The 18,326-nt window shown below is 46.3% G+C and overlaps 4 protein-coding genes and 1 long non-coding RNA gene across 7 annotated transcripts in view; 3 read left to right on the plus strand and 2 right to left on the minus strand.

Annotated features, from left to right (window-relative positions):
- On the minus strand, positions 1–8,133 carry parp1 (poly (ADP-ribose) polymerase 1). Its single transcript, XM_057017164.1, has 23 exons — positions 7,876–8,133; positions 7,007–7,169; positions 6,786–6,901; positions 6,493–6,707; positions 4,627–4,717; positions 4,430–4,546; positions 4,125–4,301; positions 3,879–4,038; positions 3,650–3,790; positions 3,342–3,581; positions 3,198–3,263; positions 2,991–3,123; positions 2,679–2,874; positions 2,442–2,570; positions 2,277–2,360; positions 2,064–2,186; positions 1,853–1,981; positions 1,672–1,770; positions 1,424–1,576; positions 1,212–1,339; positions 1,075–1,136; positions 839–953; positions 1–683 (listed from the first exon to the last, which is right to left on the minus strand). Exons 1-23 carry the CDS (start codon positions 7,996–7,998, stop codon positions 602–604), a joined length of 3,042 nt encoding a protein of 1,013 aa, XP_056873144.1. The 5' UTR covers positions 7,999–8,133; the 3' UTR covers positions 1–601.
- Positions 4,799–6,479, plus strand: LOC130516255 (adenosine receptor A2a-like). Its single transcript, XM_057017179.1, has one exon. It carries the CDS (start codon positions 5,203–5,205, stop codon positions 6,190–6,192), a length of 990 nt encoding a protein of 329 aa, XP_056873159.1. The 5' UTR covers positions 4,799–5,202; the 3' UTR covers positions 6,193–6,479.
- LOC130516257 (uncharacterized) lies at positions 8,014–10,431 on the plus strand. 3 transcript variants are annotated; one of them, XR_008947403.1, is made up of 2 exons: positions 8,014–8,154; positions 8,571–8,726. It is a non-coding gene; the product is annotated as an uncharacterized LOC130516257 (long non-coding RNA). The 3 variants fall into 3 exon arrangements; XR_008947404.1 differs by having other exon boundaries at positions 8,027–8,154; positions 8,506–8,726; XR_008947405.1 differs by lacking the exon at positions 8,571–8,726 and adding an exon at positions 10,214–10,431 and having other exon boundaries at positions 8,032–8,154.
- On the minus strand, positions 8,772–17,807 carry si:dkey-206f10.1 (adenylate cyclase type 8). Its single transcript, XM_057017163.1, is given in 22 exon segments — positions 8,772–9,922; positions 10,187–10,389; positions 10,506–10,620; positions 10,712–10,804; positions 10,872–11,018; positions 11,096–11,254; positions 11,334–11,415; positions 11,585–11,745; positions 11,820–11,912; positions 11,979–12,180; positions 12,262–12,362; positions 12,441–12,611; positions 12,687–12,727; positions 12,730–12,920; positions 13,068–13,226; positions 13,311–13,438; positions 13,520–13,631; positions 13,704–13,834; positions 13,904–14,053; positions 14,161–14,904; positions 15,025–15,221; positions 15,939–17,807. Coding segments are annotated over 21 exon segments (3,546 nt in total). The 5' UTR covers positions 15,181–15,221; positions 15,939–17,807; the 3' UTR covers positions 8,772–9,715.
- The window catches only part of LOC130516252 (protein EFR3 homolog B), a 16,811-nt gene continuing 16,277 nt past the window's right edge, over positions 17,793–18,326 (plus strand). Inside the window, exon 1 of the mRNA XM_057017169.1 lies at positions 17,793–17,967. The gene's annotated coding sequence lies outside the window, so the exon portion shown is untranslated. The remainder of the gene's footprint in view (positions 17,968–18,326) is intronic.

An 18,326-nucleotide genomic window follows, 5' to 3' on the forward strand; every position in this document is an offset into this window, starting at 1 on the left:
TGAAATTCAAAGTATTTTTTATTTGAGCCAGTAAAGCACTACAAATACCACATACGAGGGCGGGTTTTGTCTCCCAAAAGAAGAGTTCAAATCAACAATAACCAGGAAATCGTTGAAGAAACCAAAACCAAAATCAAATATGTACATGTCAAACCTTGCGCAGTACGTCTCAAACCAACAGTCTGCAATATGCTTTTTTCCCTGTGTACAAACTACTTTAAAAACTAGCTTATGCATGTTTGCAGATGGGTTATTAAGAGATTATTCCAAGTTGCAGAATTGGGCGATAACTAAGGAATTAACTAAGGAAGACTTAAACAAACAAATCCGTCTCTATAGTGAGCACTGTACGAGCACAATATTGTGCCTACAACTCTAAAGCAGTACCTAATGCACTACTAAGGAAGTCTGTGAGCTAGAAACCTGCTGAAGAAGCAATAAAGTGACTTGAGATTCCCAATAAACCATTGCAATGGATGGTTTACGCATCATTAAACCACCTGTTTGTTAAACATCTGGTGGGGCAGAGAGGAAAGTCCAGGCGCTCGGAGGCAAAGGCGGCTCTTTATTTCCACTGAGGACGGATTGGAAACAGCCCACTTCACCACAGGGATGTCTGATAATTAAATCTGACCTTCAGGAGATACTTTAAGTTTATCTGTGCGACATCATACACGATATACCTGGAGGAGAGGCGGTTAGGGAAAACAAACAATAAAGGTGACAGAGAGCACAGGAAGATGGAAAAAATGATAATCCTTTGTACAAAGTTTGACTTTCAACTATTGATGTAATTATACAGCAAATCAGAATGAATGGTGCTTTATTTAAAGGATACTCGTTGTACAACAGACTGGTGTCATCTATGTTTGTGTTGACTCCATTTCCCAGAGGCACTTGCACTCCGTCCAGAGTGACAGTGGCACTTGGATCAGGGGCGGTTCTTCCCAAACCTGAAAAAAATGTGTTGTGTCAGTTTGAGACATTCGAGTTGCTAAATATTTCACAATTACATCATCCTGTAAGAAAATAAATCAGATTATCCTGAAGAATCAAAAGCAATCAGCTTCTAACCTTTAACGCTGTGTTTTCCTTTGGGTAGTTTTGTAATGTGTGAGGCCTTTTTCAGTTCGTGCCTGTAATAAAACACCATCCAGTATTTATTCAAATTAGTAAACTTCAACACGGTTTTCCACATTATTTTGACTCACATGTTGCCGAGGGCGACCTCAGCCAGCAGCAGGAAACCTACGGGTTCTGACTGGGAAGTGTGACAGTAGTTTGCACTCTTGGACACCATGTCGGCAAAGTACACACCTTTGCCGAACATGTAACCCGTCTGGAACACAACACAAAAATGAAAAGGCTAAATGGAGAAAACGGCGCCGAAAACACGCTCAGTCTAGAAGGATTCTAAACTCACCACTGGAGCCTCTGGCGGGGCGATGCGGAGACCCTGAGACATTATACCCGCGTAGTTGGTGGCGCGAGAGCCGTGCCACAGGAGCTGCCGGTTGTGCAACTCTTCGAATGGACGGTAACGCTGGTGCTCCCCCTCTCGCTGTATTTTGAAGATCTAAAAGTTGTAAAAAATTAACAAAAAAAAAAAATGTGTTGAGAGCGACAACAAAGACACACACAAAAAAACAAGCATGCTGCCATGTTGCTTACTTCTTGCACTTCCAGTGTGTAGGTGTTGTGTGTGGCAGCGTGGGTGTTCTTGACATACTGCAGGATAATATCAGCCTCCTCGGCAGACTTGTCAACGACCTGTGGAACAGCAAACAGCAAGCTGTGATATCTGCAAATGTCCCTTCACACAACAACAACGTTCCGATCTTCTGCTCCCCACCTCGATTTTGGTTTTGAGTTTCTCATAGTTGATGTCGATGGGGTCGTTCTCGTTGTCCTGGGCCCCTCCTCTCAGTAGGCTGTACGCCACCTCGATGTCCAGCAGGTTGTCCAGCATCTGAACCTTCGCCTGAGCCCAGAAGTGTGGGGATGGTGCAGCGTTTGTTTAAAACAAATCCGTTCTGACTGCAGAAATGTCCGAGTTTTCATACCTGAATGTAGTTCAGATTGTTGAGCAGCGGTGGTTTCTTCATACCGAAGTCGTGAGGGATCAAGGTGTAGAAACGATTGGACAGATCCAATATCTGGGCCTCGGGCAGTGAGTCTGACACAGCCTGTCACCGATTAGGACGGGATGACAGGAAGCACGTTTAAGAATCACAGAGGGAGGACCTCCAACGTAGGTCTGATTGCTGGTTACCCACCTGATGGACTTCAGTGAGGAGAGCATACGCGCTCTGGATCTGCCTCTTACTCAGCTTCCCCAGCGGCATCTTCTGGAGGTCAATCTGAAGAGAAGAACGGTAATGAGTGATTAATGCAGCCACAATATGAGATGTTAGCAGCAAAACTAGGGTTCTCTCTCTCACCTCAAACTCCACCATGGCCTTCTTCATGCTCTCCACATCGAAGATCATCTTGATCAGCTCCTGTATGGGTTTGGCCAGCTTGGACTTGGTCCCTGCTGTGGCCGTCAACCTCTTCACTGCTTCCTCATCCTGTTAGAAAAACACAAAACACAGACATTAGAGAATCCAAAACATTTGAAGAGAACCTACAAACAGAACTAAAAACATAATCGTGACCAGTGCTGCGTGCATCTGTACCTGTCCATAGTCGATCTCCAGGGGGTAGAACTTGTTGGGATATTTGGTGAAATTGGAGCAGCTCCACTCGTTACCAGTCTTCTCTTTGTAGACGGTCAGGAAGTTGTTCATGGCAGAGTTCTTGTCACTGAACTTGTCCAGCTTGTTGCCTCCGATGGTGGTGCCCACTCTGCCCCACGACCTGAACACCCAGTACCTGCGTGTACATGGGGATCTTATTAGAAGAACCAATTGCAGCAAACTGAGACTAAGTCATGTGACACCTCCTTCCCTGGAATGTTTTTCAGACCTGTTGAGAATGAGGCGACTCACCTCTTCTGAACATCGTCCTCCAGCAGCTGTAGTTTGTAGTAGGAGTTGGTTCCTCTGACGATGTCCACCAAACCCAGTGTGGCGCTGTACATCTTTCCGCCCTGCTCAAGGACATGTGCACTGTTTTCCAGACCTAAGACCGAAAAATGGAATCATCAATGCAGTGAAAAAGAAGGAAAACATCACTTCAGAGTGCTAGAGCGTTACCTGAATCTGGATCCACAGCAGCTCCACCTTTCACAGTCAGTTTCATCTTCTTGCTTTTGCTTCCACCTATAAAGTCATGAATTTAATTACTTGGAAGAACCCAAAGATCATTTAAGTCGTGGCTCAAATGGAGCATCGACTTACCTTCTTCTTCTTTGACCTTGCCCGTGCTCTTGGCGGCCATTGCCCCTGACTTTGAAGCCACGGGCTGTGCCTGACTCTCCACTTTGACCTCTGCCCCCCAGGGAGAGATGGTGTGCAGGGACACCAGCTCCTGAAGGTCTTTACCCGACGACTTGATATCTGTGAGGAAGTCTTCGGAGACCACGCGCACCCCTGCGTCTTTCACTTCTTCCATTTTCTTTGTCATCTTCTCCAGCTCCTCTGTGAACGCACATAAAGACATTTCATTTTTCAAACACAACTCAATTCTTTTAACAGCAGTAACTTACTCTTAGAGCTGAGGCAGAGCGAGGCCTTGTTGGCTGTTCCAGTGATCTTCCCACCCAGCTCCTCCACAGCAGCCTTAATGTCATCCTTGTTCTTGCTCAGCTTGCCCACAGCCACCAGCTTCATGCCAGTGAGAGGCTTGTCTGCACGCACAAAATCAAATAAACCCAAATGATAAAGGAATTCTTTATTCTCGGATTTTCAAAAACTCCGAAGCATCTCTTCACAAACCTGGAGGCGCTCCCTCTGGCAGACTCATCTGGACGCTGGATGCACTGGCTAAGGATTCAGTTTTGACCGCACTGACTGTTTGGGGCGGAGCTTCTTTGGGGTAAATCCTGTTCTGTCTCTTGAACTTGAATTTCTTCAGGAAGGAAATTTCATGGAATTCCTAAAACCAAAAAAGAAGCAGCAAAATATAACCGTCACTTTCCCCTCGCAGGTAAACAATTATTGCACTGAAATGAAGAACCCTACCTTGGGGGTCACCCAGTCTTTGCGTTTGGGTGTGGTGGTCTTGTAAACGCACTTTGTCCAGGCTGAGATGTTGCCTGTACAGTAATAAGCATCGCCCTTGAACACCAACTGGCCAGTACACTCACCGCAGGGCTCAAGGGCACCAAAGGACATGCCATCAGCCAGGCAGTCCAACACCTGTCAGTCAACCAGCATGAAGGGAAAAAATAGTCAAGTGTCCAAGTGTAGCAAAAGCCTCGAGGTAGATTAAAGCAAAACCACACTGAGGTGAACACAGCTCTATAAAAAGTAAAATAACATCTTACATTGGACTCTCCTGAAGGAACATCCTGGCCATTTGCAATCAGCAGCTCTTTCATGTCATTAATGGAACAGAATCTGTTCAACTTGTCCTTAATTCCCCAAATGAGCTGACTTTGAGTCTGCACACACACAAAAGACAACATACTATTATTTATATAGATTCCAAGTGGAGTAGGGGAACCAAATTTTAAGAAGTCACCTTCAGCTGCTCCTCCAGCTTCTTCCTCTCTTCCTCCTCCTCCTTCTTCTTTTTCTTTGAGACGCCGTCCACCTCATCGGATTTGCGCTTCCTGGGAGAGCAGACTACAGTTCAGGATATGTTTCCGTTGTTATCGCTTCCCAGAAACGAATCCCAGGAGGACAGTGGACAATAGAGCAGGAACAAAATGCATCTTGGGCAAATAATGTTCTCGACACCTTTCTTCATTAGACAAATCCATCAGGACGGCATCAGTTAATGAAAACAGACCAATGCAGGTAGATACATGTCTGCACAGTCCCTAAGCTGAGATCGTCAACTCCGCCATGACCAGATTTGGCTCTACTAACGGCCTCGTGAGTCCAAAGACGTCCTCGCCTGACATCAGGAGGGATGATGGGACAAGTATAAAACCAGGTCCACCATACAAACTGCAGTTCAAACAGCGGAGGCAACTGACAGAAACGGTGATGAGAAGGTTAAATCTGCCGCAGATCGGTGAGTAATTATCCTTCTTACTTAAGATTCCATGTTAGAAATTGTCAAACTCAACAATTACTGCATCCTCTTTTTAGGATGATGAACCGGACTGTAATGTTCCAGTTCAACCAAACAGGAACCTCCCACACACCGTCCCAGAACTCCTCCAGGGCTCCTGACCTGGCCGTCTCACTTAATGGTCCATACTTGGCGGCTGAGCTCACCATTGCATTCTTGTCCACCGTTGGCAATCTGCTGGTCTGCGCTGCGGTCGGCCTTAACCGCAAGCTGCAGACTGTCACCAACTACTTTCTGGTCTCTCTGGCGGTCGCGGATATTTGCGTGGGCGCCGTTGCCATTCCCTGCGCCATCCTCACAGACGCCGGTCTGCCGCGTCACAGTTTCTACCCATGCCTGCTAATGCTGAGCCTTTTGATCATGTTTACCCAGAGCTCCATCTTTAGCCTGCTAGCTGTAGCTGTGGAGCGCTACGTGGCCATCTTCATGCCCTTCCGCTATCAGGTTCTGATGACATCCTGCAATGCATTGATGGTGATTCTGACCACGTGGCTACTGGCGTTTCTCATCGGGCTCGTTCCTCTGATGGGTTGGCATAAGACGCCGCCCGATTCGGGCTACTGCTTCTTCGTCTCGGTGGTGGACATGACCTACATGGTTTATTTCAACTTTTTTGCATGTGTGCTAGCACCGCTAGTGATCATGTTTGTGATTTACGCACGGATATTTGTTGAGGTCAAGCGGCAGTTGAGGCGCATCAAGTCCGAGCAGAGCGGCAGAGCGGAGGGGAGAATGCACCGTGAAATAAAGACTGCCACCACGCTTTTTCTGGTTCTTTTCCTCTTCACAGTCTGCTGGATCCCGCTCCACATCATCAACTGCTTCCTGCTGCTCTGCCCGCACTGCGCCGTGCCGCTGGAGCTGCTGCTGACCGCCATCATTCTGTCGCACGCAAACTCTGCCGTCAATCCTTTCTTATATGCGTTCACAATGGCGCCGTTTAAAGAGACGTTCAAGACAATGTTCTTGTGCTGCAGGACTGCAGCTGCCAGAGATGCTGGACAGTAGCTGATGGTGACGATAGAGAGGACTGCACAGATTTGAGTGGTGGAATATACATCAAACCCCTCAGATTTGAGCTGCTCCTGCACAAAACCTCAAATATGTCATTTTGTATTTCCTCTTGAGTGATTATCTCCTAAACCTTTTGACTTTTTTGTGCAGATGCATGTTTTCCATTAAAAAAAAGACCTCTTTATTGAGGAAAACCTAAGCCTAAGGTTACAGCTGGTTACTGCAACACAAAGTCGGATATTTTTACAAAAGTTACAGATGTTATTTAAAATTATTCTCCTTTCTTTCTCTCACCCCTCCGTTTTGATTGATGGGAGCTTCCTCTTAAGCTCCTCCTTGTCTTCTGCCCGTAGATTGCTGAATCCCTTCAGCTGGGAGGCGTTGTACTCGGGTTTGAAGACCAGTTCCTCCCTCCGGCTCACGAAGCACGCTGTGTGGTACCAGCGGTCAATCAGGCCGAGCTGCGGTTTCTCCGGGTCAACGGATTTCTTTGACACCCGAATCTGATCCTAGAAGATTAGTCAAATAATGATGAATACACAGATTCACAGCTTTCCTAAAAGATCCGAATGAAATGAAGGCCCAACCTTTTCTATTTTCTGCTCACAACCTTTGCATTTGCTTCGGTTCGATTTGGCATATTCGACCGCAAATTCGTTTAATGTCTTCTCTTGTTTCGCTCCACTCTTTGAGTCCGTTCCTCCTGCAGAAAAGTAGCCGCGCCAAAAGCCCCAAACAGAAAAGCACAGCGCGCAAATTCAGTCAGAAATGATGAGATGCTCACATGTCTTAAATGCCGACGACTGACCTCCCGTCGCACCCCCGCTTTCGACGGCCTTCTTGATCTTCTCCTGGTCCTCCCAGCGCAGGCCGGAAAACCCATCAATGTCGGAAGTCGATTGAGCTGCCGCTCGCTGCCAGAAGCACGAGAAGTGGTGCCAGTGTGGGACTTTCCCATCAAACATGGGGGACTGCAGGGTAAAGAAAGAATCAAGGAATTTACCTAAAATATAATGTTTCTCAACACTGATTAAAAGGGTAAGCACGACATTTTCATGAACAAGCATCACAAAAGAGTATTGCTTGACTAAATCTCAAGAAACATGCAGCAAGAAGGAAGAAAAACACAACGATGCAGAAGCTGCCTTTGTTTTCCTTTCATTTTTAAAGTACTAAACACGAGTCTGCTGGTTTGACGATACGGTGTCGGTAGAGAAAGATAAACGAGTGGAATTCTGCAGCTGCCCCACAGATCAGGACCAGACCCGCGGTCTTTGCGCAGACACGTCCGGATCTGACAGATTCCGCTGCGTGACAGCCACGATGCTGCGGTTTGAGTTTTTAATTCTACACATTTTTGAAGATTTTGAGCTTTTGCAAACTCGGACATGAGTGTAAATACGTCTGCGAAGGTCACTTTATAGATGAGCAGTTTGCATTAAGGAGACTAGTGGCTCTTTGTGGTCAGGACTCCACAAACAATGCCAGCCATTTGAATGCTAAGCCGGGCCCGAAACCTCATTGATAAAACTATATCAGGAACGACATGTTTGCACTCGCTAGTTTGCTGGTTAATGCTCCGTGTGATCCTAGAATAAATTAGCATTTAGTAACTACGACAGTAATCTAGCTTAAGCACGGGATTTGTTAGATCTTCTCCAGACACCGCTACGTTACCTGCACCATGATGGCCATCCTCAGCGAGTCTTTGGCTATGTTTTCTTTGCATTTTTTACACGAGGCGCGGCCGCTCTTGGCATATTCCGCTTTGTAGAGCTTGTCGTTCTGAGATTCCGACATTACTTCGCTAAAATTGTTCCCGTTCTAGCAGAATCCAGCCTCAGAAGGAACTTTCTGCAGATGAAGCGGAGTCACAACAATCAACGCAAGAGGAGCGGAGCCCGCGTGGCTTCACGGAACCAAAGAGAGCAAACACAAACAAAGAGCTCTCACTTTGTAAGTATTTACTCGTCCTTAAGTGCATATTCTCTAAATAAACCCAAATAGACTTTTTCATGTTATGGGGATAATACTATGCCTACAGATTGCAACGAATAGCAATTTCTTAACATGTAATTACTCGTTGAATGCTGCGTGTGCATAATACAGCCCCTTAAAATCACAGACGAAATTAGAGATTACAGAAGAAAAATATCATAATTCTGTACAAAACTGTTCTAGATTTTTGTAAAATCGCTTCTACAAGAATACGGACAGCAGAAACCAGTGATAATGACATGTCGGTGTCTCTATATAGTTTTTGCAGCTCAATTATTCCAAAGCTTGTTGTGTTTATTGACACCATAGGCATGAAGAAGCCGTCATTTTGAAACTTGGTTTTGAACTGCGATGTGATCCGTCTGTCGTTACAGACGATCGGGCCGTCGAACACCCGCGAGAGTTACAGTCATGGCTAATGGAGTCCAGAGAGATCGAGCGAGACTCGAAAGCCAAAGATTTACTTTAAGTTTCTTTAAATGATTTAAAATCTAATGTCCAAAAGAAAAATAAAATCCTGCTTGAAATCAGTGCAGTTCCTCTACTTCCTCTACAAAACACGAACATCTGTCAGGTCAGGTTTTGAAAAACAGGTTCATATTTATTAGCGTTGAAATATTTAGGTCAACAAGACCACATGACATATTTTCTGATCTTTATCGATGATAATTTTAGTAAGAATTTGGATGAATGGCAGTTTGTAATAGCAAATGCAGAAAAATGTTTATCATATAATAAGGTTATGACAAAGTATGATCACAGTAATGTTAAATAAAGAATAAAATGATTATAATTAAAAACAATAGACCTGACTTTTAATTGCCCCCGCTTTCAAAAAACGAAAAAAATAGGCTAAAAGAAGGTGTAGAAATTCTATTGACAACCTTAAAAGATTAGTTCGTTCATGATTGATCTAGGTTGATGGATTATTGAGGGAAAAAAAGACAAAAATATGTCATTTATTTTTTGTTTGTACTAGAAAGCTATTATTATTAACAGGTCCACTTACATTATAAATGCATGGAAAAAGCTGCGAGAATTAAGCAAGATAATAGCAAAAATGAAAATAACACCGATCAATATTGTATAGGCCACTAGTCTATCTGAGGCTGTTGTTTTGAGGTATTCTGTGTTTTTGGCTGTGACGTCTGAGTACTTTCCAGGAGTATCATCTGCTCCAAATCAACAAATAAAACAAAAAGATTAAAACAAACAAAAGAGCAATGGTTATCACATCTCAATATGGCAATACAGTATTAGAACAAAGATCTAACTGCTTATGTCAGACAGGCAGGATCTAATCTGTGTAAAAAAAAAAAAATGCCCATGGCTGAGTTCCCCTGCATGTAGCTTCAACTGACATAAAAGAGGTCACGGATATGGAGGGCACATGTTGCTAAAGCCATTCTCTCAGTCTGTGCAGAAAATGTAATTATGGCAAAATACTTTATAACTAAACTGTAAACCACCAGAAACAATATGGCAGCGTCCTCCTCTCTGTTTGACCTTCGGCAGCCCCTCAGCATTGAATCGTGCAGGAAGTCAGAGCAAAGCTCCCATTGGTTTCCCTTTTCTTCTCCTTGTGTCTGGCCTGGACCAAGTTAAAGACCACTTCTGCGAGTGTCAGGCGTCCTCCAGTCCGCACCCGCAAGCGTCCGTCTGTGGAGGTCTTGCTGCGCATCGTTCCAATGAAATATGTGCGCACTTTTCCCTGATGCTCACTCACCTACAGAGAAAAGACGGAAGGTCACCCGGTTTCCGTTGCAGTCAAGAAGCAAGTGGAATAACATACTTGAAACTGCATGTAAATACATGAATAAGAACTTTTTGTTATGTCTAGTTATAGTTTTCAAGAGTGTCCCTGTCCTGTCTGATGACACGTCTACAGCAGTGGCCACCAGGGGGCACTGCTACCTTCTCTTTCATCTGATTGTATTAAAAATAGCTCTTTACTATTTATATAAAATGTCCCCGCAATTGTGGCGCTCACCCCTTTGACGAAAATCTCTCCACGTAGCTCCAGGACAAACCCCCACTCTGCCAGGATCTTCTTTGTGGCCTCGGGTACCTGGATTCTCCCGCTAACCCCTGTGCTGTCCATGCGGCTGGCCAGGTTGACAGTGGAACCCCAAATATCGTACTGTGGTTTGGTGGCACCGATCACCCCTGCTACCACTGGCCCATGGGCAATGCCTGTTTTCCATCCGAATCAAATAAACCAATGACTTAATATTATGTCTGCGGCATCACTGAAGTTTGTTTTGCTGAGCTTCTGTATCCTGTGTGCATGCATGCAGTATGCTACTCACCAACACGCAGCTGAAAGTTTTTGGAGGAGTGCCTGTTAATCTCTTTCAAGGTCTCTTGCATTGCCAATGCAAACAAAACCAGCTCACTGAGGTGATTCCATTCGTCCATGGATGCCTGAGACAGACAGAGATGAACAGATGATGATGGCAGCCATATTGGAAGGGTACACAAGTGCACGGGGCAGACTGTGAAGACAATGTCACACCTGTCTGTCGGGAGCCAAACCAGAGGCGGCCATGTAGCAGCTGCCGATGGTCTTTATCTTCTCCACATAGTTGAAGTATGACTCCTCCAGCAACTGGACAGAAGCAAAATTTGGAGACACAGGTTCGAATATGACCTGACGTCGTCAGCTGCACACTCACCTCGTCAAAACCGGCGATGATCTCATTCAGCAGTCGGAGGCAGTCGACGCCCTCGTGTTTGATCTCCTTCTGCTCAAAGTATTCATTGAAGCCAGCGATGGATGCAAACATGACGCCCACCTCATCATAGGACTGGGCGTAAAGTTCCTGAAACATTCAGTTGTGACTGGGTTTTAAAAAGTGAAGGTTCCTTTTGAAAGATGTCAGCAGAAGTTTCTTTTTACCTCATCGTTCTTGCTCCTGTCCAGAAAATGACGCGCCACATGCACAGGTAGGATGTTGTACAACAGACACTCGTTGTGTTCCCGTAACTCCCGCATGTCCTCCACTTCCTGTTGGGCCTGCAGACGCCACAGGAAGTCCAGTCGGGCAGTGGCCTCCCACTTGGAAGCAGCAAACCCACATTTACACGCCAGCCCATTGGCACCAAACAGTTTGCATGAGGCTGCGAGTCAAACATACCTGCTGTCCGTTGTAGAAGATGGCAACAATAAACATGGAAATGAGAAGGATGGAAATTCCTTTTCTTCTGATGTACTGAGATCTGTGGGAACATTGAGATGGAGAGCGACGGGAAAGACCGATGGGAGATCAGCATTTAAATGTAGTTCATGGATGCATCAAGTACAATTATTGTTCTAAATATGTTAGCTGTCCTGGCAACTTAGGGGTATATTTGCACATGCGAACAGGCCCACTGAGGCGTGACTGACCTGTGCAGCACATCGGCACGGGTGAGGGCGAGGAAGGCCAGGTGGATGAGGTAGGTGTATACGGCCACTGCCAGCAGCAGCACTGCCAGCTTCAGGAGAGAGTTCAGACGTAGGAAGACTGCGCAGGTCACCATGGCGATCACAACGCTCAGTACAAAGATCTGAAGTATAGAGGGGGCGGGGGGTTGATTTTGCGTTGTGACTGAGGTTGCCCCTAATACAGCTGACGTCTCACCTCCGGATGGGTGCACACGGTGAGCGGGTGTGAAGTGGCGCCTGTTGTGTCCAGAGCGACAGATTCTCCATCCTCCTTCAGAATGCACCACACCTGTGATGATCAAAGTGTCAATCTGCTGAACTTATAAAATTCAGATATCCTAGTTTAGACCCTCACCATGTCAGCAGAGGCCAGGCCAAAGTTGATGATGATGGCGGTGATGGTGAGGAGGTTACGCGCGCTGTTGTTTTCATGCATCCAACAGCAGAAATGCTGCAGCGCAGCCGGACTCCACTTAAACTCTTCAGCCAGGGCGAGAGACAGCAGCAACATGTAGGCCAGAAGAAAGATCAAGAACTGGAGGATGACCGGGAACGTCCTGATGGAAGAACAAGAGAAGAAGAGATAAGAAGAGATGGTGAGGATACTAAACCAGGAGGGGGGAGGCGCAGGATTATACCTGGGTGCAGGAATGAGAGCTTGTGCAGCCATGAGGAAGAGGAGCATGATGAAGGAGCAGACAAGATTGGAGTTGAACATCTCATCCCTCATCTGGGAGAACTGAGCCAATGGAAACACAGAGCGCAGTCAGCAGACCTATCCCTCTCCTCAAGGCATTCGGCGGCAACCTCAACTCACCTTGTCCTCCATGTGTGTATCTTTGAACACCAACGTCAGAGGGGCGATGTGCTCCCTGTGCATTTGATCGCTGCTCCGAACCTTTATGGCATGCTTGATGCGTATGTTTATCTCCTTAGAGGTGGAGTGCCAAACGTTGGGTAGCGAGCCGTTGGTGAAGGAGGCGAGGATCTACAGGAGCAAGCAGGAGGCGTGGGTTTAAAAGCATTTTTCCTGGAATCAAGATCTGGTCTTAGTTGTACCTACACTGTTCATGTCAATGGCGTTCCCAAACGGAATATCCGGGTTCCCACAGCGATGGGTTTTGTGGACTTTTGGAGGTCGATATAGTCAGTGCTGTGGGGTTCCTCGGTGGGGCAGATGAGGAAAGTGTCGATATTGTGCTTCAGCAGAAACTCGTTCCTATCTCGGCCATGTCCGTCCTCGGTTTTATAGGTGCCCTCCAGACAATCAAGGGTCGCCCTTGAGATGTGGATGCGTCTGGGTAGTGATGCAAGGCAAAAAGGGGAAAAATGCCAAAGTTATTTTTAGCTAGAGCACAGAAGCTGAATAAATAAGATAAGGCTCTGATTGTTGAATACTATTATGTCATGATTATTGGCCTTATATTACGGTTCCACCACTCACCCTGGTATACCGCCAGCCTCCAGCATGTTGGCAATGCCCACATCCCAGGACCAGACGTCAAACTGCCACTTCTGCAGCCCCAGAACGCCACACAAGACCGAGCCAGAGTGGATCCCAATCCTCATGTCCATGTCGAACTTCAGCTGCTTCCGCACGTACCTGTAAAAAGGTTTGATTTATTTTATTAAGTGAGCTGAACAAAACAGCCCCCCCACCAAGAACTCCAGTCAGGGTGCGACTGACCGGATGGCGTTGATCATGGCCAGGCCCATTTCCACGCAGTGGCGTGCGTGGGCGCGCTGCGGCTCAGGGACCCCAGATACGCAGTAGTAACAGTCTCCCAGGATCTTTATCCGCAGGCAGTGATGCTCCTGTGGCAAGACAGGGATTCTATCACACCCCAAACCAAGCTAAACAATGTGTTATCAGAATCTGGGACAGTAATTTATCACCTCTGCTAGCCGGTCGAAGCGTCCAAAGAGCTCATTTAGGGTTCGGACCAGATCCTGGGCTGACAGGTTCATGGACAACAGAGTAAAGCCCTTAATGTCTGCAAACAGGATGCTGCAAAGATGAGAAGAGTGAGAAATTCAGGCTAACAAACTTGGATGGCGACTGTACAGTGAGTGCACTTACCTGACATCTTCATACTGGTGGATGTAGATCTTGTGGAACTCTTGTGGGCTGAGTTCATCTTCCAAACAGCTCATGTCAGCAATCATCTCCAAGGCAACAAAGCGGGGCAGGATGGAGAGCACCAGACGTTCCTGTGGGGCCAGATTTTTATGGATACATGACACGAATCCTGTCTGAATCAGAAGGTTCTGCAGGGGTACCTGTCTCTGGTTCTCCTGCTCTAGTTTGAGGCGACCCTCGATGCAGCGCCGCGTCTCCAGGAAAACCTGCCTCTGCGCGTGGTCGGTCAGGTAGTGGATGAACAAGCCCGCCGTGTTCATGCCCAGGTACAACAGGCCTTTGGCAAACACCTGCATGCGAGAGAGTCAAGCTTGTTGCTGACTTGCGTGATTTCAATTCATGTTTAGGAGACAATGACACCATGATACAAAGGAGGATATTCAGGCTGTTCTCTTACCATTTTCATAAGCACTGCATCGTTATAGCTGCGTATAAGCTCCGCCACAAGGAGCAGCATTGAGGTGAGGGAGCCGGCACACATGGCCCACGGCAGAGGCAACGGCAGCAGCGTGTATGTGGCAAATAACGTGAACAGAACATACCAAGCAGGATCCTTCTCCAGTCCATACACCAGTCCTCCCAGCAGCTGCATGGTTTGCGACAGCCAGCTGGCGAGGCCGGCGTAGTGAAGCCACTGCGGCGACATGGACTCTTTGCAGGTCAACACCAGGACGCACAGCGCCGCAGATAACATCATAAACACACACGTCAGGCAGCCACGCAGAGTGTCTGTGACGGCCTCGGGCGCCAGCACCAGGTACAGAACCAGCACGTGCAGCTTGGCCACTGCGTCAATCACGTTGGTGATGGCGAGAGAGTTGCGTCTCTGGTGCGAGTAATGCTCCTGGTAGAGTTTCTCCAAGTCACGTGACTTGAAGGTGTGCCTCAGGCAGGGCAGGTAGATCCCAAAGACAGTGTGGCCCCAGTTCACGAAGAAGTCGGCGTCGCTGCCGTAAACGTTGAAGGATCCTCTCACGCTGCCGTGGGTGGAGGTGGACCCGCGGCTGTGGGCGGGGTGCACTCGGAAGCAGGAGGACCGGCGTTTGGTGGCCCCGCGCGTCGCCTTGTTGCGGATTTGTCTGTTAATATCGTCGATGTAGGTGTCTGTCACGATGATTTTTTGCGCGGGCTCCACGCCAACCTACCAAAGAGAAGACGATCAGATCTACCTCGCCTGACGTCCCGTCTTCCACGGAAGTTGTGCTCGACTCAAACTCCATCCTATCAACATGTGTGTTTAGAGGGTGGGAAGGTGGGTCACCTGGGCGCTCAGCTCCTGCTGGATCATGATGTGTTTTACAGCATTCTGCCACAGCATCTTCTTCCTCCTCAGGCCCGGGGACAGGGTCGCCGCCAGGCAGGCGGGCTTGTGCAGCTCCATCGGCGAGGCCTGTGTCGTCTCAGCAAAGGTCACCATCAGGCCGCCTTATTTGTTTGTCTCAGATCAGGGGGAGGCGGCTGGCAGGAGAGGTGTGGGAGGTAAAAATATCATCAGTGGTGCTGGAGGAGCTGTATTTATAATGATCCTGATGTCATAGAGGTCAGCTCGGGTCAGAGGTTATCAAACACTGCCTTCTGGATCAATGATACAGAGATAATTGAGAATTTTCTGTTCTCATCAGGGATTAATTGTCAGGATGGCTCCCATTTTCCATGAAAGCACCATTTTCAGCAGCATCTATGCAATAACACCCAGGTCATCCTATAAATTTAAACCTGTAAACCTGTCATTGCAATCCCAAAGCATTTTCTGTAAGAACACACAGCCGCCGAGGCGCACGTGTCCATGCAGCATGTCAAAAGAAAGGCAGCTTTAAGGAAATCTGGTGGTCGGATTTAGACCTGAGCTAGTTAATGCCATGAGTTAAACGGATGCGGGTTGTTTTAGTTAAGGCCACTATCATCAGCCCGTGCCTCACGTGGAACCAAAGATCTGCACCGCATCAGCGTTTAAAAGAGACGTTAGCCTGGCTGGAAGTATTCACAAATCAGCAAAAACATTTGATTCATTTCTCTGAAGGTTTGGCTATGAATAATCCTGAGTGAAATACTCAAGACTAACAATATGATCCTTTTTTTTTTTTTCATTTTATGATGAAGGCACCAGCTGGATCGGTGGTCCAAAGGCTGAAAGAAATGTTTAACAGGATTTTGACTAAACTGCTTCAAACTCACCTGTATTGCTTCACATATCGTATTTCCACCCTTCGTGTTCTGCATTCACCATTCATATCCAGCCATCCATAATCCCAGTTTCCCACAGCACGACAGTCACACCCAGATGTGAAAATCAAGGTGGGATCCATCTAAAAATGAGAAAGGTCAGAGGAGATCCAGTGGAGCCGTTCTGGCTCTGATCATCACTGCAACTGTTTAGAAGCTGCCGTCGATGGCAGCGTGGAGCCGCAGGAGCGCAAAGAGGATTACTTAGTTAGCAGCCCCCTCACTGGCTGGTTCAGTTCATTCCCACCAAAACAAATGAGCTCTTGACCATTTATCTCACTAAATCCACTCTCGTCTGTGCGAGTGAGCACTGGTGCCCTCATCCGATATGAAAAGTACCATCGCTCACTTGTCTTTTATCCCCTTGAATGCCAACTGTTACCCTCGGGTAGGTGTGAGAGATCTCAGGTGCCTAAAAGCATGAACTTTTCCCTGACATCAGTTCCTCTGTGGGACGAAGTCAAATGGGAGAACTGGGAGAACAAGGGGCCTCACGCCTGTAAGTGGGTTAAGGCTTCTAAATGCAAGCAGGCAGAAAGCTGAGAGTGCAGTCCCCATCTGTCCTGCCATAACTATGCAGCTCAGCCCACTCTTGCTGATTACCGTAGGTCTATAAATACTGGCTTCAGGTCAAGGTAACTAGCTCTACTTTACTGTAACCGCTGCCAGATCAGGCAGGTGCCAGAGAACTGGCCAAACCCTCAACACACTTATGAAACTGGTGGTGAGAAAGTTCTGCTAAATGAAACAGGAGCGGCGATTCTGCTGTGAAACTTGTGTTCTTTATTGGTAACTGGAGGAGGAGTCGGGATAGAATTAGCACTCTGAGGTCAAAACCCCAGGAGCTAATTAGAATTAAGGCTAACCGCTTTGGCTGTCGACTATAATCAGCTGATCCTCCTGCAGGTGGTGGCCTGTGTGCTTGCCAAGTGCTTATGGTGGACACAAATATCCACTTACGCTGGCGGCGTATGTGACGAATGCAGGCCTGTTGCAGACGTCTTCAACAGTTGCTGGCTATTGTTTGAGCTTCTGAAGGCGACACAAAAACCAAGCAGGGCTCTCAGTGCAGCTCTTTATTTTTGCTGAAGAGAAAAAAAAGCTTGTGCAAACTCGGGACAGGTACAACAGGATTATTTGAGAGGGATGAGAATGTGTCTATTTTTAGAGAAATCCTGACAGTTGTCTAATTTGATGCTGGTGATCAATGATCATTGCTAACTGTTTATAGACAGTAAACTTTTGCAGGCTGCAATAGTGAACAGAACAATCTGCAACAATAAACATCACACTCTGAGGCCTTAATAAGGTCTTAGCTGATCATAATAAGTAGAAGAGAAATCCAATTTTGTTTTCTCTACTCATTTATGCAGCAAGTTAGGTTGCCATGGTGACAAAGGAGGAATGGCTGAAACTCGCCCAGTACTGCCACCAAGTGGCAGAATATGGATTTGTTGGAAAAGAGCCCCGTTAAGAAATAATATACTGTATAAACAGTTACAGAGATTGATGACGAGTTTTACTGAAGTATGCCTGCTGGCGGTTTTGATATTACTGTATAGATGTCAGATGAGAGACACCAAATGGAAAATAAATAAATAAAAAATAATAATTACAGGTTCAAAAAATATTTTATTTTATTAAAAAAAACTTTATCCAAAAAGCAAATAAATATTAAGAACACTTTTAAAAGTGTTATATTGTATTTGTTTTATTTACTCAAATTGTGAAAGTTTTCAAGGAGTGGCTGATTGATTTAAAAACATAAAATAATAATTATATATATTCCTAATAAACGTGTTCAAACATCCATCACTGATGCTAACTTCAGTGTACAAATTCCAGATAACCCGTTAAAGCTGTCAAACAGGAACTGTAACGCTGCTCAAACTTGGCCTTTTACAGCATCTGTAAAACTTTTATTGAGGCGGTCGAGTCTGGATGTCCTTACGCTACACACCTTGATGCTATTCGCTTCATGGTAAGACATTTGTACGCGAATTAAGGCAGATAAGTGAAAAAATTAAACAAGCTAATAGTAAGTTAGCATCCCTAGCTACTAGATGGACGATGTTAGCATATAGTGTCTGTGGATTCTACCTTTTTGTCACTATCCTTGTTTGAATCCATCACCTTAGGTTTTGCTCTAGACTTGGATGTAGTTACTGAACAGTGTTGAAACGCATTAAAAAGAGGATATAGAAGTAAAAAAGTGACAGGTAATACGTGCCATTTGAGCTAGTAAATTAAGTTTCCTTGCAAATGTGATCGTTATAAATTAAAAATGGGACGTTGCCAGCCATTTAATTACAATGGCACGCTGTTCTCACCGGTTCGGCC

This window comes from Takifugu flavidus, chromosome 19 (genome assembly GCF_003711565.1).
Source record: "Takifugu flavidus isolate HTHZ2018 chromosome 19, ASM371156v2, whole genome shotgun sequence".
NCBI lineage: Eukaryota > Metazoa > Chordata > Actinopteri > Tetraodontiformes > Tetraodontidae > Takifugu > Takifugu flavidus.

Excerpts from the sequence above, each read along its gene's own strand:
- LOC130516255 (XM_057017179.1), top strand. The coding sequence starts at position 5,203 with ATGATGAACCGGACTGTAATGTTCCAGTTCAACCAAACAGGAACCTCC.
- parp1 (XM_057017164.1), bottom strand. The coding sequence starts at position 7,998 with ATGTCGGAATCTCAGAACGACAAGCTCTACAAAGCGGAATATGCCAAG. Across the intron at positions 4,547-4,626 it reads AGCTGGAGGAGCAGCTGAAG|ACTCAAAGTCAGCTCATTTG; the intron begins GTGACTTCTTAA and ends GTGTGTGTGCAG. Across the intron at positions 1,137-1,211 it reads GAGGTCGCCCTCGGCAACAT|GCACGAACTGAAAAAGGCCT; the intron begins GTGAGTCAAAAT and ends GTTTTATTACAG.